This window comes from Mesocricetus auratus, unplaced genomic scaffold, assembly GCF_017639785.1.
Source record: "Mesocricetus auratus isolate SY011 unplaced genomic scaffold, BCM_Maur_2.0 Super-Scaffold_15014, whole genome shotgun sequence".
NCBI classification, from domain to species: domain Eukaryota; kingdom Metazoa; phylum Chordata; class Mammalia; order Rodentia; family Cricetidae; genus Mesocricetus; species Mesocricetus auratus.
This window is the reverse complement of record NW_024429186.1, coordinates 82,945,328-82,973,183: the sequence shown is the minus strand read 5'-3', so window position 1 is coordinate 82,973,183 and position 27,856 is coordinate 82,945,328. Positions and strand designations below refer to the sequence as shown.

Genomic DNA, 27,856 nt, shown 5'->3' with positions numbered 1-27,856 from the left:
CTGTCTCCGAACCCTTGGAGCGGGAGACACAGTCACAATACCCACCGGGGAACTGGGGGACCGGCCCCACCATAGTCCGCGCCTCCGAAGCACGCTCCAAACGCGCCACCGCGACCGCGAGCGGCCCGCTCGTGCCCCAGCCCCACGGGGCCCGCCGCGGCCACGCGCGACACAACGCCGCGGGCGCGAGGAGGCGAGGGCGGCGGGGCGGTTCCGAACCGCGGTTCCCGGTGAGCCCGGCCTGCTTCCGCCGGCGCGGCCACCTCCTTCCCCTCGCGCGCAAACAATGCCTTGGCCATCTGCCAAACTCGGGGCCGACAGCGGCGGCCTGGACCGGCGCTGCCGCGGACGCAGCCAGCTCGCAGCAACGCGGGCCCGCGGGAAGAGGCGCCGTCCAGGCTCCAAAACCCTCCTTCCCTCGCTCCTTCCCTCCGCCCCCTCCTTTTGTCCGGACACCAAAACAAACGAGCTGATACACGTGTCCCTATGACTCTTGTTTACTATCAAGACTGCGCTGTGCGTGCGCCTCTGGGATTTGTAGTTCCGCCCGCTCCTCTCGCCGGCAACTTCCCGGGCTGAGGAGCACGGCTGAGACTACCAACCCACAATCCTCTTGGAGAACAAAGTTTGGCTCGGGTCCCCAGCGTCTCGGCGGTAATCCAATCCGGAGCGCTTTCTGCTATGATTGACAAGCCGCCTCCTCCAGTAAACACAACACAAAAGTCAATACATACCCGCCCATCGAGACGAGACCTCGGCATTGCCCAATGGGAGAGCGGAACCTTAGAATGGCAGCTCTTCTGACCAGTTAAAGACGGAGAAGGTGACCGAAGGCTCAGCCCCCCCGGGGGCTCGGAGGGGAGGGGGAAGACGGAGCTTGAAAGACTTGGTAATGGCGACGGGTTTGGTAAGTAGGAAAGTTTCGGCTGAGGAGCGAGCGCGACGGTGGGAGTCGCGGCGCGCGCCGGGGAGGCGGGCGGCCGTCCGGGGCCGCGCGGGCAAGCCGCCGGTGAGGCTGTCGCCTCGGGCGGCCCGCGTCGTGGCGGTGTGTGGTGGTCGCCGCGCCCCGGAGGGTGGGGGCGGGTAAGGGAGGGGCTGGGCGGCGGGGCCGGGGCCGGGCTCCCCGCGCGAGCTCGCGCCCCGGCCTCCCGCGGGCCCCCGCGGCCGGGCGGCCGGGGCTGGGGGCGGGGGGCCGGCGGGGAGGGGCCCGGCGTCGCGGAGGGCTCCGGGAAGCTCGGGTCGCCACTCCCAGCCGCGGGCCGAGGGGCGGACGCGGGCGGCGAGCCCGGGCGGGCGGGCCGGGCGGGGGTGCTCGCCGCGCCGTCGGGCCGGGGCTCATTGTTACGCAGTTCGAATGAATGGGCCGCGCGGCGCGTGCGCGGCGGGGCGGCGGCGAGGGGGGGGAAACGAGGCTGGCGTCCCGGCCGCCCGCGGTCACATGACGGGGGGGAGGGGAGCGGAGCGAGCGGGGAACGGCGACCGCGGCGGGGGTGGGCCCGCGGGCGAGGCCAAGGCCCCGCCCTCCGCAGGCCGAGTTCTACCCCGGAGAGGAGTCGGGGCGCCGCCGCGGGGCTCGCCGCCGGGCCGGGAGTGGGGCGGTTGAGAGCGGGTGTTTGTAGCCAGTGTGAATGCCGTCGTGTGCCCGCTGCGGCCGCGATCTCGAGTGTGACTCTGTGCCTTCTCCCCGGCGTTCGACCTCCCCCTTCCGTCCGCACCTCTTGTCTTGTGAACTGAGTGTTGGGAAAAGTTTCGAGCTGCACGTTCGGAAGAAACTTCGTCAAGTGTGTTCCTTACCTTAGGGTTTTGAAACATTAGCTCGACTAGCAAACCAGAATCTTTTTAATAAAAATTCAGTTTTATAGCTTCCAGCTTAGTTTTGCAAACCTAGGTGCCTTTTCTCCCGGGGAAGGCCCTTTGTTCATTCCCCGACTGTGAAAAGGATGCTTCTCAGTGTTTTTGTTTTTTGTCATACATCTCTCTGTTGTGTTCCTTCCCTGAACACTATACCACCACGTTGTCTCGACTTAGTTTTACCTTCAGACTCTCTCCCTGTGTCCAGTGAAGCAGGCTTGTGGTGGAAACTTAGATACTGACCCTGAAGGTTCTTTGGTATTCGTATCAGTTGGAAATAAAGACATCAGTACTCTTTTACTGACACAAGTTATCTTAAGAAGTTACTCCCTAACAGTACTAACAAGGGCAGATATTTTTCTTGTTCTAAATTTCACAGTATGTACTGAGAAGGGGGGAAAAATCACAGAAATGAAGTTAAACTGACAAATACTTGTATATAACACAATCAAGAAAATTCATAATTTGATCATGTAGTTTCATAATGTAATCTGCATTTGAGTTGTACTTCCAATCATAATTTCTATTACATTTCCAGAGAGTTAGAAAAGTTTATTTTCATCCATTTCTGTTCTTAATCTCAAGCACTTGGGAGGTACAGCAGAAGAATGGGCCAAGACCTTGGCTACATAGTGAGTTCCAGGCCAGCCTGGACTACATAAGACCATATCTTACAAACAAACAAAAATAGGGAAGAGGAGACACCCAAAATTTCCCTCTAATATGGTTAATTCGATGTTCTGTTTTGTTTTAGACAATGGCATCATCTTAATTGAATAAACTTAAACCTGTCCTGGAGACGCCGAAGCCTTTCTAGCCTAGGCTGGCCCTGAATTCTTGGCAGTCCTCCGAGAAATTTTAAAGCCATTGATGCTCCTATAGAAGCCTCCCCCCCCCCCATTTTTGGCAGGGTTTCACACTGTAGCCCAAGGTAGCCTACTGTAACTCACTGTACAGACCAGGCCGGAATGGCATTCAGAGTGAACTTCTGCCTCTGCCTCCTGAATACAGAGGTGTGCCACCATGTCTGGACAAAAAAAAAAGATGTTGTCACAGGTTGTTGTAGAAATATGGAAATGTGTAAGAGTATAGGTTTCTTTCATAAAAATTTTAGATTTCAACCGTACCTGGCCAAAAAGAGTAGTTGTAATAATATGAAAATGTTTAGGATTATAGTCAAGTGTAGGAAAATAGTTTCTCTTGTGTAAATTTTAGATGATTTTAAGTTTCTCATAAAAGGACTTTAAAGATTTTTTAATTTTGTGTGTGTGTGTGTGTGTGTGTGTGTGTGTGTGTATTGTCTGCATGTGTGTCTGCATCGTGTCCACACAGTACCTAAGCCTGTCAGAAGGGGTAGTCGGAGTTACTGATAGTAGGGACTGGGAATTGAACCCAGGGAGGGCCTTTGAAAGAGCATCAGTGCTTTTAACTACTTCAGCCTCCAGAATGATTTGCCGTAAATATTATTTGAATTGACAGTTCTGATCATGGAAAGTTTTATGTGATCTGTATTAGTATTTCCTGTTGATTGAGCATGAAAGTAATTAATTGCTGTGATTTACAATATTGAGTAAAGGAAGGATGTGAGATATTTTTATACCTATAACAGTTTTGAGGAGTGGATAGGTTTTAGTTCTGCTGACAAAAAGGGAAGTAGGCATCAGTGGTTAAACTGTTGAGGAGCACAAAGGTGCTAAGTGGTAAGCTTTACCAAAACAAACCCACCATGTGGCTTCTTGTTTTCATTTTTTAGCTCCATGGCAGAAACATAGGTCAAAGAAGTGACTTTGAGAATATGTGATGGTATTCTTAAAGGACTTCAGTAAGGCCTTCTGATTGCTTTTGATATAGGAAGTAGAATTTAGTATTTGCTAGTTTTAGTCTTTTGTAGCTTGTAATTATATAATTCATTTTAAATACTTCAGTTCCTCTTGTCAGGCTTATATTAATTGTACATTGACTTCTCTTCACCTCTTTCAAAACAATTTGAACAAATAGTCTGGATGGTTTTGTCCTTGAGGATTGAGGCAGAGGGTCTTTCACAAAATTGGTAAGGCTCACTGAACAAAAAGGTAGGAATCCAGAAACAAATTCTTGAAAGCCAGGGTCTAACATATTTTGAGCTAAATGCTTATTTATTTTTGTCTCTTTATTTCTTTAGAAGGAAAATGGAACCATTCAGTGGTCAGAGTCCTGCCTTCCTCGAGCATTATGTTCACAGAGCTGTTTTCATGCTGACTGAAATGAGAGGAAGTGTGTGGCCCTCCTCTGGAGGAGGAGAGGAGGGGGGCGAGCACTTTAAAAACCCAGTGTCTTTGTTGTCTCTGCCCTCCCCTTCCTAGACTTTGCAGATATTTGTTACAAAGCATTAAAATTTGAATGTTTGAACATGGCATTTAGAGTGCAATTAGAGAATTGAAGTTTTGAAAATAGTTGATTTAATGAAGAGTTGGCATGTGCCTATGTAACTTAAATACAAGGCATGTTCTAGTAGCAGAGCGGTGTATACAGTGTGTGAGCACTGGGGTCAGCTCCACCAGGAGGTGTGTTAGAACTGAGCTCGTCTGTCAGAATCCCACCTGGCTGGTGTGTGTGTGTGTGCGTGCGGATATTTTTGACGATAGACTGAAATGGGGTTCCTTTCCATTTTCAGAGCTTTTGCTTTACCCAGCACTGGATTGTAAGAAGACTCAGACCAACAATTTGTATATGCTTTTGTATATGTGTGTTTTCATGTACTTTATTCTTACAGGAGCCCTGTGAACTAAGGTACTGTGAGTTTGAAGGATATAGTTCCAGGTTATGTAACCAGAAGAGTAAAATGTGGGCCTTTTGTCTTGAAGTTTAGACATTCTTTTTCTGTATTGGAAATAAAAACCCTAAAAAAATCAAAGCTTCATAGGAAAACAAAACCTTTTTTTTAACTTTTACCTTGGCAAAACCTCAACCAAAAACCCCAGACCCCATCATAATCAGTGGGAAGTCCAAATGTCCAGAAGAGTAAATATTTCCTTGGTCTGTCAGCTGTAGGTAGTTGTGCTTCGACATTAAAATTAGTGTTTACCCTGCAAGTGTGTTGATGAGATGGAGATGGAATTCTAAGTGCTAGACATTCTGTGGTGAAGCTGAATGGTAGACACTGCTGAAGGGGGAGGCGGCTCGGCTGGGAAGAATGGCAAAACCAAAGCTCTCTGCAGAGGGAGAGAAACAACAGCCGCATGGGCTCCTTAGGACGGTGAGAATCTGGTGAAGCGGCGTTGTCTTCAGTGGGGCTGACAGTTAATCAGGCCCAGTCTAGAAAGGGCTGTGGACGTCCAGGAGTTGACGATATGAAGAGTGGATTATGTTCTTTAAGCTGTCCAATAGATCACTATAGGATGAATTGAAATGCTGGTGTTAGCGGTTGGAGACACCTTGCAAAGAATGACTGAGTTCCTGTGTGTCTTCGGAATTACTAAGTAAGGAATATGCATTGTTGCTACTTACCACCTTCTACAAGATTTTCCAAAGGAATCTGGAAACAGTTGGCATATTCAGAAATTGAAAATGTGAGTGCTCTTTAAAAAAAAAAATACCCTGCATATGATACAGACCCTGCCTGTTCAGATAGTGTTTTAATATGGTTTAAACAGATTGAACAACCTGTTTGTAGTTACACTACAGACCTCAACTCCACAAACCATCAATGGTTCCCTGTTGTCTGATAATTGCTAATGGCAACACCAACCATTCCATACTGAAGATGTTTTAGGTTAGGGATTCAAGACATTTGTCATTATCACTGAGTTTTTTACAAACTATGAAGTATGTACTTTTAGTTATTCTGGTTTACAAACAAGGCAAGATATTAAAATAGATTGTTCAGAGCATGTAGCCTGTTGGCAAACTTGCTTTATACTTAATTTAATTTCAGAGTCCTTACCCTCGTCTCTTTCTTTCATTTTCTTACACTAGGATTAAGACGACTCTCAACAAGTGGTGTTGGTGCACACCTTGGGAGACAGGCAGGCAGATAGATCCCTGTGAGTTTGAGTTCCAGGACAGCCAGAGCTGTTACACAGAGGAAACCTGTCTCAGAAAAAGACCCGCTGTACTGCACCTTACAGTTCAGTATCCGTGGCCACATACTGCTCAAGGCTGCCATGCTTCCTGGTGATACTAGCTTCTCTATTTTCTTTTTTCCCCGATCTCATCCATAGCACTTTACCAGATAAGACTGTTAGCTGATGTGGGTTTCTCCCTATTAACAGTGAAGCCTCATTCTACACCGTGAAAGCTATTTACTTGTCTTAGGCAACTAAAGCCACATCCCTTGACATTCAGGTTAACTGTTGGTTGTTGCAGCTAATTGATGCCTTGTATATGGCACTTGATGAAAAAGGAATGTAGTGTCCTTGTGCTGAGGACCCAGCCCTTCTCTGGCATGACAGACAGGTGACCAGCCATTGTGATACTTTGTGCCAACTTTTATTAAACATTACCCCGCCGCCGGGCGGTGGTGGCGCACGCCTTTAATCCCAGCACTCGCGAGGCAGAGGCAGGGGGATCTCTGTGAGTTCGAGGCCGGGCTGGACCAATAGCCTCCAAAACAATACAGAGAAACCCTGTCTCGAAAAAAAAAAAAACCAAAAAAACAAAAAAAAAAAACATTACCCCAACTTGCCAACAATCATTTTTAGCCTCAGAGTTCTTAACTCACCACACTTGAGTTTTTGCAAACAAAAAGTAGTAAACAGGGCTGATACAGATCATTTCCTCATTTATTTCTAGGCATACATGTGATTCCTTGTTCTGCAGAGTTGAGTGTGAATCACTGATTGAGCTAAATTTGCTCAGTGTTTCAAGGGCTGGGTAGAGGCACAGAAAGCATGAGCTGACACTTGAGAAGGCCCATTTCATCTGGACTTGAGGGGGAAATAAAGGCAAAACCTCTCCCCCAAAGTAACGTATCACTTGATTTAAAAGTCAAGATATTTTTAAAATATATAGGTTGGTTGATTGTAGCAGTTTTTATAATCCAGTGTCTCTTAACAGCCAGAAACTTCAGAGACAACGTAATAACATGGAGTATCCAGGCTCTATGTATTTTTTATCTTTATGTGTGTTTTTTATTGGAATACTATTTTAAAATAGATATTTATGATTGTCAGTACCTTCTCTTTTCTCTGCCAAACCTATGTATATTTTTAAACATATTGTAATCTGTTTAGAGGATCGTTGGGGTTTTTGTTTGTCTGAATCTGTCCAAGCATCTGTAAGCTTTTTTTATCTGAGTAAAATTTAGAACATGGTAGGTTGGCAACTGACTCCTCCCCCTCAATTGCCTGAGAGCCTGGACTCAGGGTGGAGGTGCATTTACAGTAGTTGTGGGAGCCAGAAGAGGGCACCAGATTTCATTGTAGATGGTTGTGAGCAACCATGTGGTTGCTGGGAATTGAACTGAGGACTATCTTTAAGAGCATCCCAGTCCAGGAAATTTGTTGGGTCCATGCTGCCACCTAGTACAGCCCACTGCTCACAAAAAACGTTTCAAGTGCTCAGTAGCCACGCCTCTTAAGACTCGCACAGCCTTTGCCACTAGCATCAGCCAGAGAGCAGCTGTGCCTCTGCCCCCCCCACCGGCAAACAGCCCATCCAAGAAGCAGCTACCAAGAAGCCACACTTGGTTCCATTCTCGTGTGCCTAGAGGGTTTTTCTTTTTTTTTAAGCTTTGTCATATCTTGTATGGAAATTCCATGCCCCACACTGGGCGCCATTTGTAAACAAAGTTTTCCTGTCCTGGCAGCCATTTCCCAAAAAGCATTCAGAGCCTTAATATTAATTATAAACGCTTGGTTGATAGCTCAGGCTTATTACTAACTATGACATTTAAGTTAACCCATATTTTATCTGTGTTTTGCCACATGGCATGGTAGGGTTTTTTAGTACAGCATGTCCACCTTGCTTCTCCTGTATCTCATTACTCCTGACTCTGCCCCCTCCCCTTTAGTTTGGTTGCCCCGTCTGTATCTACTTCCTGCCTCGCTACCTGCCAATCAGAGAAGAACACATTTTCATAGTGTGCAGGGTTATTCCACAGCATGTGTCAGACCTGGGTAAACTGTTGGAGACATCGCTGTTCCAAGGTCTATGGACAGCTTGTGAGATCTTCCAGAAGAAACTGCCCGAACTGGATAGTTGTATGGTCATTTGCTTTCAGTGTCTGTTGTTTAGTTTACTTAGGACATTACGAACCCCAACAGCATGCTTTCATTGCCTCACAGTCTGGGGCTTAAAACTTACTTTACATTTTAAACTTTGCTCATTCGTGGTAGGAACTTAAGGAGAGCCCTTAAGTTCAGTCACTTGGTTCATAAAGTGAAATAATCCAATTGGAATCAAAAGACATTTCTTAAATCTGAGGGTCCCCTGCCACCCCATGTCATATCTTCAGTTGGTAGGAGAGAAACTCGTAAAGCAGTGCCCAGGCAACGCTTTACATCATTGATATCTGTCGTGTGTGCGTGTGCGTGTGTGGGTGTGGGTGTGGGTGTGGGTGTGGTAGGGCGTACTCTCCATAGCACATTGATTTCTGTGTGTGTGTGTGTGTGTGTGTGTGTGTGTGTGTCAGGGCGTGCTCTCCATAACACATTGATTTCTGTGTGTGTGTGTGTGTGTGTGTGTGTGTGTGTGTGTGTGTGTGTCAGGTCGTGCTCTGCATGGCACATTGGTTTCTGTGCGTGTGTGCATGTGTGTACGGGGTATGCTCTCTATGGCACATTGGTTTCTGTGCTTGTGCGTGTGTACAGGGTGTGTGTGTGTACGGGGTGTGCTCTGAAGAGCACCCGACAACTTCTTGGATTCAGCTCTGTCCTTCCACTGTGCCTTTTAGGAATGAAACTGTCTTGAGGGAAAGAACCATAGATTGTTGAAAAATCAGAATTTGTGTATTTCTTAGCATTTTCACAAGAAGCAGCATTTGGAGTAGAGCCTGAGAAGTTGTCACTATTATGTTAGTGTGTTAGGTCCTAATGTGCCTGTCGGCGAGGCTGAGAGTGTGACGCGGATAATCACATTAGGACTTTGCTGGAAAATGCTGAGAAGTTGGGAAGTGTGACTTGGTTGTCACTATTATGTTAGTGTGTTAGGTCCTAATGTGCCTGTCGGCGAGGCTGAGAGTGTGACGCGGATAATCACATTAGGACTTTGCTGGAAAATGCTGAGTCAGTCTGCAGCCCTCGTCTTCTCAGGCTAGTTTCCAAGTCTTCTGAAGAAAACTTTACAACATTCTAAGTTTCATGAAAAGTAAAATGTAACATGGCTAGCATAATAGCCAGAAACTCTTAAATGTTCACAGAGGATATAATGTTAAGTATGTTAAAATTGTTCACTTTCAGTTTGGAGGGATAGCTCAGTGGTTAAGAGCATGGCTGCTCTCTCAGAGGACCCCGGGTTCAATTCCCAGCACTCAACATAGCAGCTCCCAACTGCAATGCATATAAATCAATTATTTAAAAAATAGCTCACTTTCAGAATATGAAGAAGCAAAGTATTGAACAATAAAAAGAGTATCTTTAAAAACAGAAGAATGGGTTATTCCATTGGATTTTTTTTTCCTTTTTTGATGGGGTCTTACTAGGTATACCTGGTTGGCCTGGAATTTGATATGTAGACCAGACTGACCTCTGACCTTGAACTCCGAGAACCCTGCCTGCCTGCTCACTGAGTTCTGGAATTAAAGGTGTGTACCACCACACCCACCAAGTTCCTTTGTCTTTTTACTTAAGGAAAGTTGATTGGGCTTGATTTTCCTTTGATTTTTGAACCCATCTGAAAATGACTTGTTAGTATTTGCAGCTGAAAAGAGAGACACTAGTTTAGAAAAATGAAAGCTTACATAATTCTGCAGTTACTGGTGAGAAAAATGCTGACTTAACAATATTAGCACTTTGAGGGTTATGTAAATTTAGTGTTGAGCATCCAGTTGTGGTATGGGAGGGTTGAGGAAAATCAAATGGCAATGTCCGATTAAGCTGAAACACAGCGCAGTGCTGTCTGTCTCCCTGGCATGACTTGACATTGTCTTCTTTCCTTTCAAGTCGGAGCACCATAACATGGTGTGGGAAGTAAAGACAAATGAGATGCCTAATGCAGTACAGAAACTCCTGCTGGTGATGGACAAGAGAGCTTCGGGGATGGATGACTCACTCGAGTTGCTGCAGTGTGAGGAGAACTTGCCGTCCTCTCCAGGATACAACTCCTGCGATGAGCACATGGAGCTGGGTAAACCACTCGAAAGTTACTTAAGATCTCTCTAAGACTCAGGGTAATTGCCGTAGTCAGCCAGCTTCGGCGTCTTGTCTACCTGAGAAAGTGCCTGAAGAGCTTGTGAAACAGGGTCTTCAGAACATTGTCTTCTTTCTACTTTCCTTTGTAGTATGTCTGTGGTGCATGTGCCTGTGTGTGCTGTGGAGGCCAGGGTCTGTGTCAGTGGCGTCCTCTGTCCATTTCTACCTTACTCTGTTTATTCAGTGAATTTAAGAGGCTCACAGTCCAGAAAGCAGCACCCCCAGAGTCCTCTTATCTAACTGCCCAGACAGACACCTTCTGTCACAGACAGGTCCTGTGGGTGATAAGCATCCAAACTCGGGTCCTCGGGCTGTGCAGCAGGCCCAGTGGTCCAGCCTCTCTGTCCTTCTGGAGGAAGTCCTCTGTTTTAAAATGTAACTGAGACAGTGTGACCTACTTTAGGTACTCAGAGAGACTGAGAATTTGTTGAAGTACATCATTTTATTCTGTGTACTAAGATCAGACTAATAATACCTCAACTTTGAAGATTGTACCATGTGACTTGGCACCTTCGCATTGAACTCTCTGTGGGCGACCTGATACAGAAGTGACAGTACTCATCAGACATGTGTAGTGACCATTGCTGGTGCGCCACTCCAGAGAGATGCCTGTGAATGTGCAGGGCTATCGAGTGATGATTATAAATGGTACTGCTTGCAGACTGCTGTTCTGGGAGTCAGTGAGCACCTTTGGCTTGCTGCTCAGCTTTTCACTGGGCCTTGTCTTCTGTAATTTGTGGTCGCCTTGAATGTGAGCCACTCTAGGGTGTGGCTCATGAACACCTTTACAAATGAGGGTGCAGTGGTGCTTGGGGGTTTGGCCGTCCTGAAGGTCTCAGGACATAATGCCTAATGTCAAGTGCCACATGTACTCTGCCTCCTAAGACTTTCTGATAGCAGTTACTGCTGAGCAGTGAGTGATGCTTTTGGCTATGGTTAGTTGTCCATCATCATCACATGCCCAGAGAAAAATAGGCCAAGGAGCTTGCCCCACCTATCCATGGCTGCATTTTAAACGTAGTTACTTTTCTGAATCTGAAAAACAGAAATAAAGCTTTTGTAATGAAGAAATGGCGCATTTAAAGGCAGGCTGTTGACAGTGAGGTAAGGGATATAGTTACAGCATCCTTGAGAACTGGCAGTTAGAATTACTGTGTGGGCTTTGTACCTCATTTGTTCAGTGAGATGGATGCTTTGTAGTTAGTGTTAAGAAGGAATGGATGGCCTGAGTGACTTACTACTTTGAATTAAGATACTTTAGTTTTAGAGGTCCACTGCCTGCATATAGGCCTTTATGGAGATGATTAGTTCTGAGTAGGAGAGGTTTTTGTGTGTTTGAGTCATTGTCCCCCCAGTGTGCTTCTGGGTACTTTTGTATTCTCCATTGTCGTGTGGAAAAACAAAAAAACAACTCATAGCATCATAACTGAAATTACAGACAGCTCTTAGCTTCTGTGTGGATGTCTGGGGTTGAACGTAGGTCCCCTAACTGCTCAACTCTCTAGCCCCTAAAAGAGTTTTCTTGAATTGCATATTTAAGGGACCCTGTAGGTCTGGAGGGGCAGTGGCACTTTAAAGGGGGATTTTTGCTGTTTGGTCTTTTGTATTTTTTGAGATGGGGGGGTCTCTATTATGTAGCTCTGACTGTCCTAGAATTTCAAGGTAGACCAGGCTGGCTTTGAACTCAGAGATACACCTGCCTCTGCCTCCTGAGTGCTGGGATTCCCCCCCCCATCTCCATCTTTTAAAGAAAAATTTAGTATTTGGGGGGTAATTTCCTAGTTTTTTCTTTGAAGATCTAAATTTTGTGATCTGCCTTGGGGGATGCATGAGGAAAAGAATACCAGAATTGAGAGTTCCCATTTTATGTTGTTTCTGATCTGGGGTCTCACTATGCTGCTCAGGCTGGCATTGAACTCCACCACAGTCTTCCTGTATCCAGCGTCCCAGTTGCGGGTTTCAGTGTGCACAAGCAGCTCCAGCTAAAACACAAACAGAAAAGACTATGGAATCCATTGCATTTACTTCTTGGTTGTTTTGAGTCAGGGTCTTGCTGTGTAACCTAGGTTGCCCTCAAACTTGGAGTCCATCAGTCTCACCTCCCAGATACTGGGATTTCAAGCATGTACCACCATACCTAACTCACAATAATTAACATAGGTTTGTGTCATGTTACTACCTAAAACTTGATTGTGCCATCTCTGCTCTCCTCTTAGAAGTTGATTTCAGTATTGCAGTTGTTTTTATTAGGTTACTAAAGTTTGTATGTCACTGTATGTGCACATTGAATGTCACTGTATTCATCAGTCTGTTAATGTGGGGACATGTCACTGGTATGTAAGTCATTCCTAGATAAGGGATGGAACACAAACTGACCTCTTGTGATAGTCACATGGCTCAGGTAGTGAACTGTTGTCATACTCAGTCCTTTGAGGTTTTCCTCAGACTCCCTACACCCACGCGTCCACATTAGAAGCCTTTTTTCTTTTTTTTTTTTTTCTATTGAAAAATTTCTGGCCGGTCGTTGGTGGCGCATGCCTTTAATCCCAGCACTCGGGAGGCAGAGGCAGGCGGATCTCTGTGAGTTTGAGGCCAGCCTGGTCTACAGAGTGAGTTCCAGGACAGCCTCCAAAACAATACAGAGAAACCCTGTCTTAAAAAAAAAAAGAAATTTCTGAATTTAATTTTGAATGTATTTTTCCTCAAAAATAGTTAACTTTGTGTATTCCTAACTAAAGTTACTGTGGTATTCATTATATTAATGTTTAAAAAAAATAATCTTGTATTATTTCCAGATGACCTTCCTGAACTTCAGGCTGTTCAAAGTGATCCTACCCAATCTGCCATATACCAGCTAAGTTCAGATGTGTCCCATCAAGACTATCCAAGACCGTCTTGGAGCCAGGATACCTCAGACATATCGGAAAACACTCACCGTGAAGATGAGGTGGACTGGCTGACAGAATTAGCAAATATTGCTACTAGCCCACAAAGCCCTCTTATGCAGTGCTCGTTTTATAACAGGTAGGAACACTGGGTGCATCTTCCACTAAGCTCATATCATTAGGACTGGCATTGTTGCTTCAGTGGGTAAAGAAAGGAACTTACTGCCAAGGCTGAAGGAGCAAACCTGCGGTTGTCCTGGTTTTCATGCATGCTGTAGTGCATGTGTGCATACTCCCGAATTAAGAAGAAATTTAAACTTAACTTCAACAAGTTGTTACTTCAAAATCTCCTCATTCTACAATAATTATACTACCTAATGGGTGGTTAACTTAACATTTAAAGTCAGTAGAATTAACTTCCAAATAATGATCAAAGATGATTTCATTGTTTGAAGAATTAGATAACAATTATGAGAAAAATAGCCTAAAATATTTGTGTTTACAGATAAAAAATTAGCCTAAGGCATATATTTTTATACATTTTTACTTCTAGAAGTAAAAATTGCATTTTTTAAAGAGCTATGGTTAAATAAAACACTGTATTTGAAACTTATCAACTGTACATTTGATTCATTGTGTTCTTACTTTTCCACACTGTGTATAAACCTTATCTTTGCCAATTCTAAGTAAGGTTTGTTAATCTTAAAAGTGGGGGCCAGAGAGGTGGCTCAGTGTTCTTTAGAGGGTCCAGGTATGACATGGGGGTTTACAACCATCCCTCTGTGGTTCCAGTCTGGGGCTCTGTGCCCTCTGCTGACCTCAGGCACCACACACACATGGTACACGGACAGGCATGCTAGCGAAACACTCATGCACATAATGGAAACAAGTCTACACATAAAATAAATTTAAAAACTTAAAGTAGATGAGACTTCCAGTAATAAAAATCACTTCATATAGCAAGACCAAAGTTTAAGAAAATGGGTGCATCTGTAGTGAAACTGGAAAATCCTAGCTGATATTCCTAGAAGACCTTAATGGGTATCATTTCACTAAATATAGCTGAATTGCTTGGAGAAACGCCCCATCTTCACTCACCCCATCTTCACTCTGTCGCTAGGAACTAGACTAGAATGCACTAGGTAACTAGGAGAAACTCTGATTTGGGTATAGTTCCCAAGTTGCAGAACACTTAGAACATCATAGCATAGTTGTCTTGCACCCTGTTAAGGTACCCTGCTTTTCTATTTTGCAGGATATTGGTTTTGATTGGTTCAGTTAAATTCTGTGTAAATTTCCATAGGAAAGCAAATGTTTCAGAGTATCCTTTCCTTTATATCCCTACTTTCCATGGTAATGTTTAACTAGGTCACTTGATGCTAGGAAAGAACTTTGTAATAAGCTGCATCCTAGTTCCTTCACTTCAGTCACACACTTAAAAACAAATCCTGCTGAAGTGTCGCCCTCCCTCTAACTAGAGTTAGAGGATGACAGTTGTCGTCTTCATGTTGGTCTCACAGTTGACAGAAGGGCTGGGGGTCACAGCTCTGTAGAATAGTCTTACTGGGCAGGTGCAGAGTGAAGACCTGAGTTGTGTCTGAGGCACTACAAAGAAAGGAACGGAAGAAGCGTGTGGGAAGTCAGTAGTTTTCCTGAGAATATGAGTGTAAAGAAAGATAGAAGTAAGGGACTGTCTGTCTGGGGCTGGCATTTTATTCTTGGAGGCATTTTCTGGGCTGTTCTCACAGCTGTGCCAGACTCTGCTGGCTTCCTGCTCTCCATCATCGTTAGAGGCTGTTGGTGCAGTATTTTAGTTATTGAGGCTGGATGTATGATGTGTCCTGTGGTGCTGGTAATGGAGGAAGGGTCTGTGTGTTCTTGGGGGCCCCGTGTACTTGAAAGAGCACTGCTCAGGGGAGACTTTACCAAGGAAAGGAAGGAGCAGGGGTCAAGTTGCTCCTTGGAAGACAGGGACTGGACTATTAGTGTCTAGTTGCTTTGCAACAGGTTTGTATTAGAATACAAGAAATAGTGTTGTCTTATAAGAAGTGTCAACTAGAGTGTTTATGGTTAGAACGTTTGCTTAAGGCACTTCATTTCTACCTGGTCATACATGGTTGCTGAACTTTTAGCTTGTTATTCCATGCTGAGTGGGAAAAAAATGGATGGGAATTTCCTTCATGATAATATACACATCTATCTGTGTTGGGATAAAAGAGATGAGAATCAGGAATGATGGACATGTCTGCAATCCCGGATCTTGGGGCAGGAAAATCCTGAATTCCTGGCCAGTTTGGACTACAGAGCTGTCTGAATTTTAAAAGGTTGCAACAGAATGTGATGACTGTGATAACAGCACTTACTTTAGCATATATTAGTAAGCTTGCGTGTGAGAGAGCTTCTGTTAAGTTGAAGGGACAGCATGCTATGGAGCGCAGTCGTGCTGTCTTTGCCAGTGCTTTCCATGGTTCCCGCGTGCGTGACTGTTGGCACTGTGTTTCCATTGAGAGAAAAGCGGCTCTTTCAGAGCCTACACTGTCTAGTAAAACTGCTGCTTTATTTTAGATCGCCTCCTGTACACATCATAGCTACTAGCAAAAGTTTACATTCCTATGCACGCCCACCACCAGTGTCCTCCTCTTCAAAGAGCGGGCCAGCCTTTCCTCATGACCACTGGAAGGAAGAAACTCCAGTGAGGCATGAACGGGTGAGTCTCCATGATGTTAGATCTCTACAAAGTTTGTATAATAGTTCACAAGCATTGCCTTTCCCCATCTAAGAAATTCTTCTGGAGAACATACAGATGGACAAAAACATTTCATTGTTCATTATATGCATTTGATTTTGTATTAGCTTGTTATGTTAAGAAAGTTTGTTAACAAATAACAGTAGTCAACTAAAACTTAAAAAAAATAACCTTCAGTATTGAACACATATTTTCCTTAAGCTTACAATTAAGTTGTTTGAAAGCTTGAGTTAAAAATAGGTATTAAAAGATGTCTTAAAAACGTAACAAGCTTGTTTCTCTGTGCAGGCAAACAGTGAGTCAGAGTCTGGCATTTTCTGCATGTCCTCCCTGTCTGACGATGATGACCTGGGCTGGTGCAATTCCTGGCCTTCAACTATTTGGCACTGTTTTTTGAAAGGTAGAGAAATACTTAAATGTTGTGCAGCTCACTTGCGTGACACTCACTAGTCACATTATCTGATACCTTCTTTCTAATTCAACTCCAGGCACGCGACTGTGCTTCCATAAGGAAAGCAGTAAGGAATGGCAAGCTGTTGAAGACTTTGCTAGAGCCGAAGGCTGTGATAATGAGGAAGAGATTCAAATGGGCACTCACAAGGTTCATTCATTTAAAACCCTCCTCAAGAATTTAAAAACCATTCAAACTTCAGGGTTAATCTGCAGGCCTCTGCTTGTATTTCTGTTTAAATGGCACCTTGCACTCTTCGAGCTCAGTGCCTAGAGAGGTCAATGGGATCGTGGCTGTGAGGCACTTCCGGTTGCATCTAAGATGGAGGAGTCTCTGTTGCTTAGCAGAGTTATGCTTTAAATGCTTATATGTTCTGGAAACTAAACTGACATTAAACACAAATAGTAAACTAATGAAAACTTCAGGTTCTCAGGTGTATAATGCAGTTAATTTCCTCTGCAGTTAACTGGGAGTTTGTTGTCTCTTTTTAATTGACCCCAGCAAACTATCATTTTCCTTATTGATGAATTAAATGGTAGAGAGCAACATTAGGATAAATATCTGTTGATACATTGTACTTCTTTGGTTTTTTGTTTGTTTTGTTTGTGGTTTTTTTGTTTGTTTTTTGTTTTAAGACTAGGTTTCTCTGTATAGCCTTGACTGTCCTGGAACTCACTCTGTAGACCAGGCTGGCCTCAAACTCAAGAGATCTGCTTGCCTCTGCCTCCTGAGTTACTGGGGTTAAAGGCGTGGGCCACCACAGCCTAGCAACACATTTTAATTTTACTTTTAAAGCTTGTAATACTGCAGGCTGAATAAAGAAATAAATATGAGAGAATATAAAACTTACTGATAAAGCAGGGCGTTGGTGGTACATGCCTTTAATCCCAGCACTCGGGAGGCAGAGGCAGGTGGATCTCTGAGTTCAAGACCAGCTTGGTCAAAGCAAGTTCCAGGACAGCCTCCATAGCCACAGTGAAACCCTGTCTTGAAAAACAGAACAAAACAAAACAAAAAAAAGAGCAAAAAATTCCTTTTGGAGCCTAACTGTCTCCTGTTGAATTCCTTGAGAAAAAGTCTTAATTTGGCTGTCTTGAGTATAGTGTCCTCATCGTATTGTTACTCTTCATTTAGTAAAGTGTGCAGTTTGACTTCCGCTTCTCTTGTTTCACAAAAAAATTGTTTTGTAGTTTGAAGTCTGCAAGATCTGCTCCATCAGATTAGTCCCAGACTTCCTAACACTCTCTCCCATTAGTTTGTACATTGGCAGGACCCCAGGTCTCACGTCTCTGACTCTTGCTGCCAGTGTAAGCATCCTTCCTCCATGCAGCCCATGTGATAGGCATCCTGTTGTGGAGAGCACTCTGCTCCCAGACTGTCCTCCAGGAATCCTTACGGGACTAACTTCATTATCTGGACTGTGACTTCCTAATCTGTAATTTGAAATCAGATAAAAGTCTTATATAGCCTTGATTTATTTTTTTAAAATTTCTACCTGTTCCTTTAGTTATTCTTGATGACCAGATTTCAAAACCAAGAAATTGTCTTTCATTATGTTGTTTGATCCCTTCATGTTCAGTTTACCATTTCCATAGGATTTTCAACATTGTCTTGTCTCTCTCAGTCGTTTTGTTCATCCACTAGTATGGAACTGCATGCTATAGCTAGCTATGATCATGTTTCTTTTTCTATGAATGCAAGGGTAAGCATCACGTTTTCATGTCATTTACAAGCCGGGCATGTACTACTGTATTACTCAGTAAATATACATTGAATGTAAATTTCATTTGGTTCTTCTGTTATTGTCAACTCAATATGAACAATGGGTTTCTTATAACCTCGAGTAATTAAAACATAGGGGCTGCTGCAGAGACTAGTGCATGGGCATATACAGATACACACAGATCTCTAAAAGCAATCAAGTACTAGATTCTCCTTCTGTATCATCATCATCTTAAAATTGACAGCCACATTAATAAAAATACTGCATTGACTTCCCAACACGTTCTAAGTGGAACTTAGTTACTTTGCCTATCTTACTCTGGTAATGGGCCTGTTTTAAGCAAATACTTAGATACTCAAAGAATTCCCATCTCACTTCAAATGAAAGTCCTTAATCTATCTCAGAATTAGTATCTTTGCTTATTAAACTTGATCATATTTTTATTTGGGTTAAAATGCAAATCCAGTCTGCCATGTATCCTGTGGGCATTTGTGTGTGTGTTTCTTTGTTACTGGTTTGAGAGTACTTTAAAGCTGAAGATACTGAGTGTTACCTCCAGCCGTGACACATGTTGGGAATTTCACTGTTGAGTTGGAGTGTTTACAGTTCATTTACTCAACGCATATGCTTATCTGCTTTCAGGGCTATGGTTCTGATGGTCTAAAGTTGTTATCCCATGAAGAGAGTATATCATTTGGTGAGTCTGTACTGAAGTTGACTTTTGATCCTGGTACAGTAGAAGATGGCTTGCTTACTGTGGAATGTAAACTGGATCACCCTTTCTATGTTAAAAATAAAGGTAGGGCTTTAATTGTATTTGTACAGACTTCACTATTATTTTCATGTGTGTGGTTTTTTGCCTGCTTGGATATCCAATCCCATGGGACTAGATTTCAGATGGCTAAGAATTGCCAGCTGCACCCCAGATCTCTGGGGGAACAGGCACTAATCTTAACCTTCCCCGAGTTCATAAATGCTTTAAAAAGGCTTCCTACACCTGTTCTGTGGCTTTAATGAATAAGAAAAAAGTTGAAAATTTATTTCAAACCAAATAAAATTACAAAGGAAGTTTTTTGTAATTATATTTAATAATGTTTATCTTTGCCATAGTCAGTTAAAATGTCCCTGAGTATTTGAGAAATTTCATTCATACAACATACTGTAAGCCCCTCAGTTTGGTGTAATGTGGGGAGTGGTATCCTCGGTAACCATATTTTTGTTTATAGTTACAAGTAGGTTGTAAGCCACAGTTAGTCTTACTGCGAGTTTTACTACAAAAATATCATGCTAAGCATAATTTAGTAATTCACAGGCTAGTCTATAGTTTCATTATTTATCCCTTAGCTGTTTATGCAGATGGATAGAAGTCTGACTGATAGACATTTATAAATAACTAGAAAGTATGGACTGATAGGGATTTATAAATAAAATACTGAATTAATTAGTTTTGGGAACTTTTACATAGCTGAAACAAAATATTTAATCTCGTGATTGTTTATTTTAAAGTCAGAGACTTGACATGTCAGATTTAGTTAGTAGTACCTAGTCTTTCTAACGTGCGTTCTCACTAGACTGCCTTGTGTCATGTCTCTGTCTATTGTTTAACTTTAGGTTGGTCATCATTTTATCCAAGCTTGACTGTGGTACAGCATGGCATTCCATGTTGTGAAATTCATATTGGTGACATATGTCTACCTCCTGGACACCCTGATGCCATTAATTTCGATGATTCAGGTGTTTTTGATACATTTAAAAGGTAATAGTGCATTTCTTTCCTGTTAAAGTTTATGCTCTAGTGAGTGCTGAGTCAAAATTAAGGGTAACTTTTAAAGGTTTTAAGAATTTAAAAAGGGCTGGGGAAATGGCCCAATAACTAAAACCACTTGCTGTAGAGAACCCTAATTTACGCTAGGTGAATAGTGGCCTGTCTGTAATTCCAGCACTGGGAACAGGAAGACAAGAGGCGACAGAAGCTAACTGGTTGTCAACGCAAGCCTTGGAGCACTGGGTTCAGTTGAGGGTTACCACCTCACCTCACAAAATAGGTTAGAGAGCAACTGAGACTCAAGTCATTTCTTGTAGATGAGTATAAAATCATGTAAATACTTCTGTAACTGAATTGTTCATGGCAGCAAACAGGCCTTATTGGTGTTGCTAAATTGGATTTTACTACTTACATTGTGGTGTTCTTACCAGAACATGAATGAACCTAACTACACATTTTAATGAATTGAATCAATTTAAGAAATAACTTTTAACTGGGCAGTGGTGGTACACACCTTTAATCCCAGCACACAGGAGGCATAGGCAAGCGAATCTCTTTTAGTTCCAGGACAGCCAGGGAGATTACACAGAGAAACCTTGTCTCAAAAAACCAAAAAAAGAAATCTGTTAAGCAAAAGTTAATCTAAGAAACATATACAGTGTCAGGTATTCTCTGGACTGCCCTACCTACATTCAGTGATGTCCCAGGGAGACTCGCGAGGCACAGACGTGCTGTGTTCTTCATGGCCACAGCACACTATGGCAGAAGGATACCAAGAGCAGTCAGGAGAGGGCACGTCCCCGCAGAGGTGAAAAGCCGGACTCGGCGTCCAAGAATGAGTAGTACAAACATCGGGGTTTTTGCCAGAGAAGTTTGTTAGACTTTCAAGATGGCCAAATAAGATTCCCTTCCTGGTATGCACTAACATTGCAGTTTTTAAACAATAACTGGGTGCTCATACCTCAGATCCAGGTAGGTACCTAACCCTAACCTCTTCCAAGTTGTTGGAAGGGAAACCAAGTTCTAGATGCCGTCAAGGACCAGTGCTGTGAATAGACTGTTGAAAGTGCAGGCCTACAATGTCGTTTTACACAGAAACCCCACTGTTGTGTTATCAAAACCTAAGAGCGATTGATTCTCTGTGGCACAAATGCACTGTGTTAGGGGTGTTAGAACCTTTCTGAGTATTAGTTCACTGTTTAGTTTATCCTTCATAACTTAGGCATTGCATAGTATAGTTCATTTAAAAAAAAACAAAAAGGGAAATTTGGCTGTTCAAGTCTTGTTTTTCTAAGATAGCAAGCTTTCATTTCTCACTGTTGGTGTTGCTGTTAATTAGTGGGAGCAGGTGAGTTCATCTGGAAGACCATTAGTCTCATTGAAGTTGAGTGACCGTAGTGTGATAGTGGTCCTCCTCTTCTGCACTAGATAGTTTTTCCAAGGTGTTCAATTTTGTAGCCTCACACACTCTCCAGTCACGTTAGGATGCACTTTAAATACTGTTGGTATGCCTCTCTTCTTGCAGTCTTGTGAAGGAACTGGGCTGGTGATAGGTAGTGTGCTAGTTGCGGCAAGCCTTGGGTCTGGTAGAAGCATGACTCAGAGCTAGCCTGCCTGCCTTCGCATCCTGATGGTGCACTAAGCTAGCTGTGGAAGCCTGCGTAAAGTTGATTCACTTCTCTATAGTGGTTTTCTAGCCATAAAACATGTAGTGATTTAAATACTCATCTTTTAGACTAAATATGTTGGTACATGTGGCTCTACATTATTGTAGAGTTTGCCTTTAAGAGTAATGACTAAGGGGGTGGGTGGAGAGATAGCTCAGTGCCTAAGAGCATTTCAGAGCACCCATATTCTGTCCCAAGCACCCACATCAGGGGACTAACAGCTGTCTGTAACTCCAGCCCCAGATTGCCTCTGGCCTCCATAAGCATCTGCACACAGTTGAAAGTAATAAATTAATCTTTGAAAGAAGAGAGTAATTAAACAGGAAGGGGTTTGAAGAATGATGTGCTAAGATGCACGGTAGGAACAGATGCTCACAAAGGGTAGCAGAACATGTATGCTAAGAAGATGGCTGTCATTGCTTTAGCTGTCAAAATCCTGCATACTGTTGCTGGGTGTGGGAACTCACCTGAGTTGTACTCACAAAGACAGATCTCTGCCACTAGGTGGTGGAGTTTTCAAATTTTAGTAACTAGCTTCCTCTGTTAGTTTAGATAATTACTTTCTTCAGTAGAAGTGGACAGTTATGCATTACATTCTTACACAGTGGCTAGCTTTGATCATTTTCTAAACTTTAGTAGGGCCTTAAAATAGTTTATAAAGCCTTTAGTGCATGCCAATTCTAAACATTGATTATATGACAATTTTGGAGTTAGTTGTTTTCAGTACATTTATTTCATTAATACCTTGAGAAAAAAGACAGAACTGTCTTTTGGCAGAAATAACTTTTGCTGTTTGCATTAAGGGTGTGGACCCTGCTTTGCTCTTTCGGCACTTTGCTGTTTATAGATTTTGTGGTCTATTGGTATTTCATATTGTTTCTACTTTGATGTACTACCCAGAATTTCTGTTTGAGAAACATTCATGATAAAAGTCAAATGAAAGAGTTTGAGGATCCTTTGAGGGTGCATCTTTAGGCTGTGATCTATATTAGCTCGATTTTTATCTTGTTTTAATTAATATGGTGATTGCTTGATTATTCTTTAATTTGGCCATTGGAATTATGAAGATGCTGGGAATGTGGGTGGGAAACCTGGACTTTACATCCTAGGCACTAGCCTAGGTTGAATGACACAATGTATCTTTTGGCTGGCCTCTCTCTCCTTATGAAAGCGCCAATGAACTCCCCTACCCCCAGGCTTGCTGAAGAGTCGGACTATGGATAGTTTGTTTGGGTAATTATGCATGTGGAATTTACGTTAAAATATGACCTTTACTGATGGGGTGGGTTAAGATACTAGTAATACATAGGTGGACCTGTATATGTCAGAACTGTTTTTGTCCATATGAATTCTCAAATTGCAGTGTATTTTAAGCTACCATATTTAACGGCCATTAGCGAAGGCAAACAAGGTGTCAGTCCCCGTGTTGCTCAGGCTTGCTGCTGTTGTGCCCAGACTCTGAACCCCAAACCACCAAGAGACCAGATCCAGTGCTAAAGCTGAGTCTTTAATGTATGAGTCAACTTGTCCTCTGTCCGTCCAACACAGCACGTGGAGTCGGAGGGACCCTGAGAAGCAGTGGGGCAGAGCAAGGGGCGTGTCTGAGGGTCCACTAGTTACATAGCAACAGTGTCAGGAGTGGTGCCCCTCTGGGCTGGGGGAACTCTCCTGAGTTGATTGGTCAGCTGCAGCTGCAGGAAGGTTGCTGTGTCTGGAGGCCATCCCAGGGCAGTTGCTATGTCTGCATTCCACCGTTACCAGTAAAGCACATCCCGTTGTGACCTGGTGGTTGCTTCCTAGTCTTTGGGGCAAGGTCGGACAAGGTCGGGAGCTCAGCGTGTGCTGCTGAGTCAGGGGCCTGCATCCTGCTGGGTCTTTTCAGCAGCCTGTCGAGGCTGCCAAAGCAGGGGGCTGGGTGAGGGTCTGTCTGAGCCTCCTCAACACGGGGAGTTCTGGGCTGAGTGACGGCCCTTCTCAAGCTGGCTTTTATCTTCCAAGTCATTAGCTCTCAGGCCTGGATACTACCCACGCCATTTTGGTTTCCTAGGTCCAGAGTCTTCTAGGCACGAAATGAGATTAATTTGTAACCAGTTTTGTTAAACATGAATGTAGAATAATCAAGAACAGGTATGGGATGTGGAAAGGAGTTACCTGTTGGGAAGGACATGTGCTGACTGTGACTTTCCTGGGCCTTGGAGGTTGATGTTTAAAGCAGTTTTCAGGTGCCTGCATGAGGTTTCCCCTCTAAATGTCCGAGAGCTGCTAAAGTAACAATGGTGACGGCGTGGTGTAAGAGGCAGAGAACTTTTCCGTCCACGGGAGGGTTAGAGTGCTGTAGACACTGCTGTGGTCTGACCTGAGCGGGCTTGCTCCTTTCCAGCTATGACTTCACCCCCATGGACTCCTCTGCGGTTTACGTCCTGAGCAGCATGGCTCGCCAGCGCCGCGCGTCTCTGTCCTGTGGAGGACCCGGGAGTGCTCAGGAGTTCGCGGGCTCCGGGTGCAGAAAAGGCTGTGGCTCCCCTGGGTCAGCACAGCTCTCCTCTGATCCTCTGTATGCGAAAGCTGTCAAAAGCCACAGCTCGGGGACTGTGAGTGCCACTTCTCCTAATAAGTGCAAAAGACCAATGAATGCCTTCATGCTGTTCGCCAAAAAATACAGAGTTGAGTACACTCAGATGTACCCAGGGAAAGATAACAGGTAAGTAGTGACAACCTAAGTTCAGGTACTGACATGTTAGTGCAGTTCACAGTAACTTCAAGAGCTCTTGTGGATTTCTTTCCTTTTCTTAGGTTGGCTTTAGATACATTGTTTTTTTGTTTATTTAAAATTTCTTTTTCATTTTATATACCAACCCCAGTACCCCTCTCCCTTCTACCACCCCCTACCTCCTCCCATCCCTACCCCCAACCACTCCTTGGCTGAGGTAAGGCCTCCCTTGGGGAGTCAACAAAGTCTGGCATACTAAGTTAAGGCAGGACTAATCCCTTCTCCTATGTCAAGGCTGAGCAAGGTACCTGCCATAGGGAATGGGCTCCAGAAAGCCAGTCCATGCCACTGGGAGAGGTCAGGTCCCATTGCTAGTGGCCCCACAAACAGACCAAGCCACACAACTGTCTCGCACAGTCAGAGGACCTAGTTGAGTCCCATGCGGGTTCCCCGGCTTCGTCCTGAGCTCCCCCTAGCTTGGGCCTCTGTGGTTCTCCCACCATGATCTTGACCCCCCGCCCTTGCCCATATTATCCCTCCCTCCTCTCTTCAATGAACTCCAGGACAAGTGAGGTGAATGGCTAAGGGTTATTCTTGGAAGGAAGTGATTTGTATGTTCTGGATGAGGCCATTGTAATAGATTTATTATCAGAATGACTAGGAAAAATAGGAAAATGTCAGCTTGCCTCCCTCTTACCTTTTTGAATTTAATCCAGAGTCTCTCACGCTAAGTACAAATCCGACTTAAAGTGTACTTTTTTATCATTCAACAGAAACTAAGGCAAAGAAGTCTTTCTCACTTGGCTTGCATTTATGTGGAGAAAAAGCTTTTATCATAACTGGGATGGTTTTGAGCAGCTATGCACACAAATTAAGTTCCTAATACAAGCTGACTGCCTTATGCTGCCAATACTGAAAACTTTTCTAGGGAAATAGCCAGTTGTTAGCCATTCTGGATGTCTTGGAACAAATATTCATACTGGCACTATCCACCCAAGACTCTGATAAGTGACCCTGTGACAGGATGCTGCTAACATGGCTGTGACGGCCTTCTCTGTGTTTTACACGTTTGTCTGAAGTAGCAGTTGGTACACATGTGTGGTAAGTTTACGCCATGTTAATATTTACTTTGCAGAGCCATTAGTGTCATCCTTGGTGACCGGTGGAAAAAGATGAAGAACGAGGAGAGGAGGATGTACACATTAGAAGCCAAGGCTTTGGCTGAAGAACAAAAGCGCCTAAACCCTGACTGTTGGAAAAGGAAAAGAACCAACTCGGTACGTGTTGGCAGCGTCTGCTCTGGCTGTGCTGTGTGCTGTGTGTCAGGGCCTTTGAAGAGGTCTCGCCGTTGTCATACTCAGTCTATTAATGTTCTCAGAACATACCAGCAAATTCTGCCTTTGTTTTTTTAATCATCAAGAACCACTTAGGACAAGCAGAAATCTCAAGCCAGCTTAAGAATGCCCTAAATGCTGAGGTAGAAGATAATTTTGGAATATAGTAGTAGTTCTAATTTGGTTAAAAGATGGGCACTAGGCTGAGCAGTGGTGGCACATGCTTTTGATCAGCGCTTAGGAGGCAGAGGCAGGTAAGTCTCTGAGTTAGAGGCCAGCCTGGTCTACAGAACGAGTTTAAGGACAGCCACGGATACACAGAGAAACCCTGTCTCAAAAATAAAATAAATAAAAGTGGACACCATTATCTTGCTTATGAACACTGTGGTAGGAGACGTCTCTAGTTCAGGGTGTCTTACCCACTGCCAGAACGTGCTGACAGCGAGTGTGAAGAGGAAAGAGGGGCGGGAAGTCAGCCTCCCAACACTGTCTTGGCTGACAGACTGGCACCTTTGTGTGCAGAGTACACATGCTGCAGTAGAACGAGCTCAGCTTTGATGGTGAGGTGAGCAGTTAAGAGGAAGAGGACTTGTTAGGAGTGTTTTAATCTAGTTCTTTATCTTTTGTAGGTTAAATGGCTCAGTGATTTAAAGTAGTAGTCAGCTGCCAGAAGTAGTTGAACTATAATGTACAAATGTACAAGTTTGTTTTGCGCTCTGTGTGTGTGTGTGTGTGTGTGTGTGAGAGAGAGAGAGAAAGAGAGAGAGAGATGGGGGAGGAAGACCGAGAAGGGGGGAGGGAGAGAGGAAGGGGAGAGAGACAGAAACGTTTTATGTAGCCTGGGCTGCCCTCAAACTTCTTTTGTACCCAAGAATGATCTGCAACTTGTGATTCCCCTGCCTCCAAACCCCTTAATTCAGGGAGCACACACACAACCCAAGGTTTTGTGTGTGTGTGTACACACGTGTGTGCAAGTGCAGCCTTGCATATTAAAGTCACAGGACAAGCTCGTGTTGGTTGTGGTATCTTCTGCCTTGGATTCACAGATGTATATAGTGCTGGGGTTTGAGCCCGGGGCTGTGCTTGGTGGGCGGGATCTCTACCAACTGAGGCAGCACACATGTCCTGACAGAGTCCCGTTGTTGAGAACATCTCACTGGCCATTACCTGTCTGACTGTCTGTGCATGCTGCTCTCACATTTGTATCAAGTTTCTGGATATTTGAGCCACGAGGAAGCTGAGAATCTTCCCAGTAAATTTATGAACATCTGAGTTTACCCTGTAGGGTTATCATGCATTGTTTTGTAAGCATTCACTGTTTTATTTCCACAGGGCTCTCAACAACATTGAACCTGATGCTTGTGTTTGTAAATCTATGTCTGCATAAGTACTGACTCTGGATGGAAAAGCTTGGAAGACCTTGGTCTCACCATTTGTCCTGAATTTGCGTGACCATAAGATACTGATAGCATTGAGTCCTGAAATGATTTAATGAGTGAGGATTTGCTTTCTCCATTAGAGCATTAAGTAAGCTACAACTATCAACATTGTAAACCAAATTGCCTTATTTTCCTTCCAAACTTCATATATGTCTATCAGGTAATATAGGCTTGAAAATTGATATCCTGTGGTGCTAAAGTACAGTAGAAAGCCCTGTATACATGTCTTATTTTAAATTGTAAGAAGGGGAATTAAAACTATGTAACTGCTGTCCATATATCAGCTCCTTACTGCTTATTAATCTGTATTGTACCCATGATATCAGGAAGGAAGTAGACGCTGGCCTTTTCTTGAGTAGCCACCACATGGCCCAGCATCTGTGCCAAACACAGTCGCTTCTAGTCTGGCCAGTGCCAAGAGACAACATGACATGGCAGGTAGGTGGTGGCATTGTCCTAGCTAAAAGAGCCACCTGCTTGGGGAACTCAGGCTTGTGCTGAGTGGCGGCCCCAGGGGGCAGCCCTCCATGATTTCCAGTGGGGGCCAAACTGACCAGGGTGCGGTCAGTCTCTAGCAATGGGACAGTCACTGTAATGGTGCTCTTAACAGTCGACACCGTTGTATGCCAGTGTGTTCTCCATCTCCTCCACCACACCACACGCATGCTGTCATCGCGTCTATGTGGGGCAGACTGCACTCACTGCAGTGCCTGCCGGCCGCCGCCCTCTCCTCCTGCAGCTTCTGGACAGAGCGAGCGCTTTGTGCGGAGTTTGCTCTGCGCTACAATCATGGCTTCTCATGTTACTTACCAAGTGGTATTTTTGGTTAGGAATCACAGTTGTAAAATTGATTTCAGTTGATCACACTTCTACATGTTGCCCCTCAATTTTGCACACTATATTCTTGTATATTATTTGAAATAAAATGGAAAAAGTCTCTGATTTCTGGTTGGCTGAG

General features: G+C 44.1%; 1 protein-coding gene across 2 annotated transcripts; it reads left to right on the top strand.

Annotated features, from left to right (window-relative positions):
- Positions 1–788: 788 nt before the first annotated feature.
- Positions 789–27,840, top strand: Hbp1 (HMG-box transcription factor 1). 2 transcript variants are annotated; one of them, XM_040743274.1, is made up of 11 exons: positions 789–1,045; positions 9,930–10,113; positions 12,974–13,202; positions 15,629–15,770; positions 16,098–16,209; positions 16,298–16,410; positions 18,626–18,782; positions 19,595–19,739; positions 23,796–24,116; positions 25,261–25,402; positions 26,792–27,840. In XM_040743274.1, exons 1-11 carry the CDS (start codon positions 893–895, stop codon positions 26,807–26,809), a joined length of 1,716 nt encoding a protein of 571 aa, XP_040599208.1. In that variant the 5' UTR covers positions 789–892; the 3' UTR covers positions 26,810–27,840. The 2 variants fall into 2 exon arrangements, with proteins under 2 accessions (XP_040599208.1, XP_005076294.1); XM_005076237.4 differs by having other exon boundaries at positions 803–907.
- The last annotated feature ends 16 nt before the right edge of the window (positions 27,841–27,856 follow it).

Bases quoted from the DNA above. Each gene is read 5' to 3' on its own strand.
- Hbp1 (XM_040743274.1), top strand. From the start codon at position 893: ATGGCGACGGGTTTGGTAAGTAGGAAAGTTTCGGCTGAGGAGCGAGCG. The intron at 1,046-9,929 runs GTGTGTGGTGGT...TTTCCTTTCAAG, and splicing joins GGGCGGCCCGCGTCGTGGCG to TCGGAGCACCATAACATGGT. The intron at 19,740-23,795 runs GTAATAGTGCAT...GCTCCTTTCCAG, and splicing joins GTTTTTGATACATTTAAAAG to CTATGACTTCACCCCCATGG.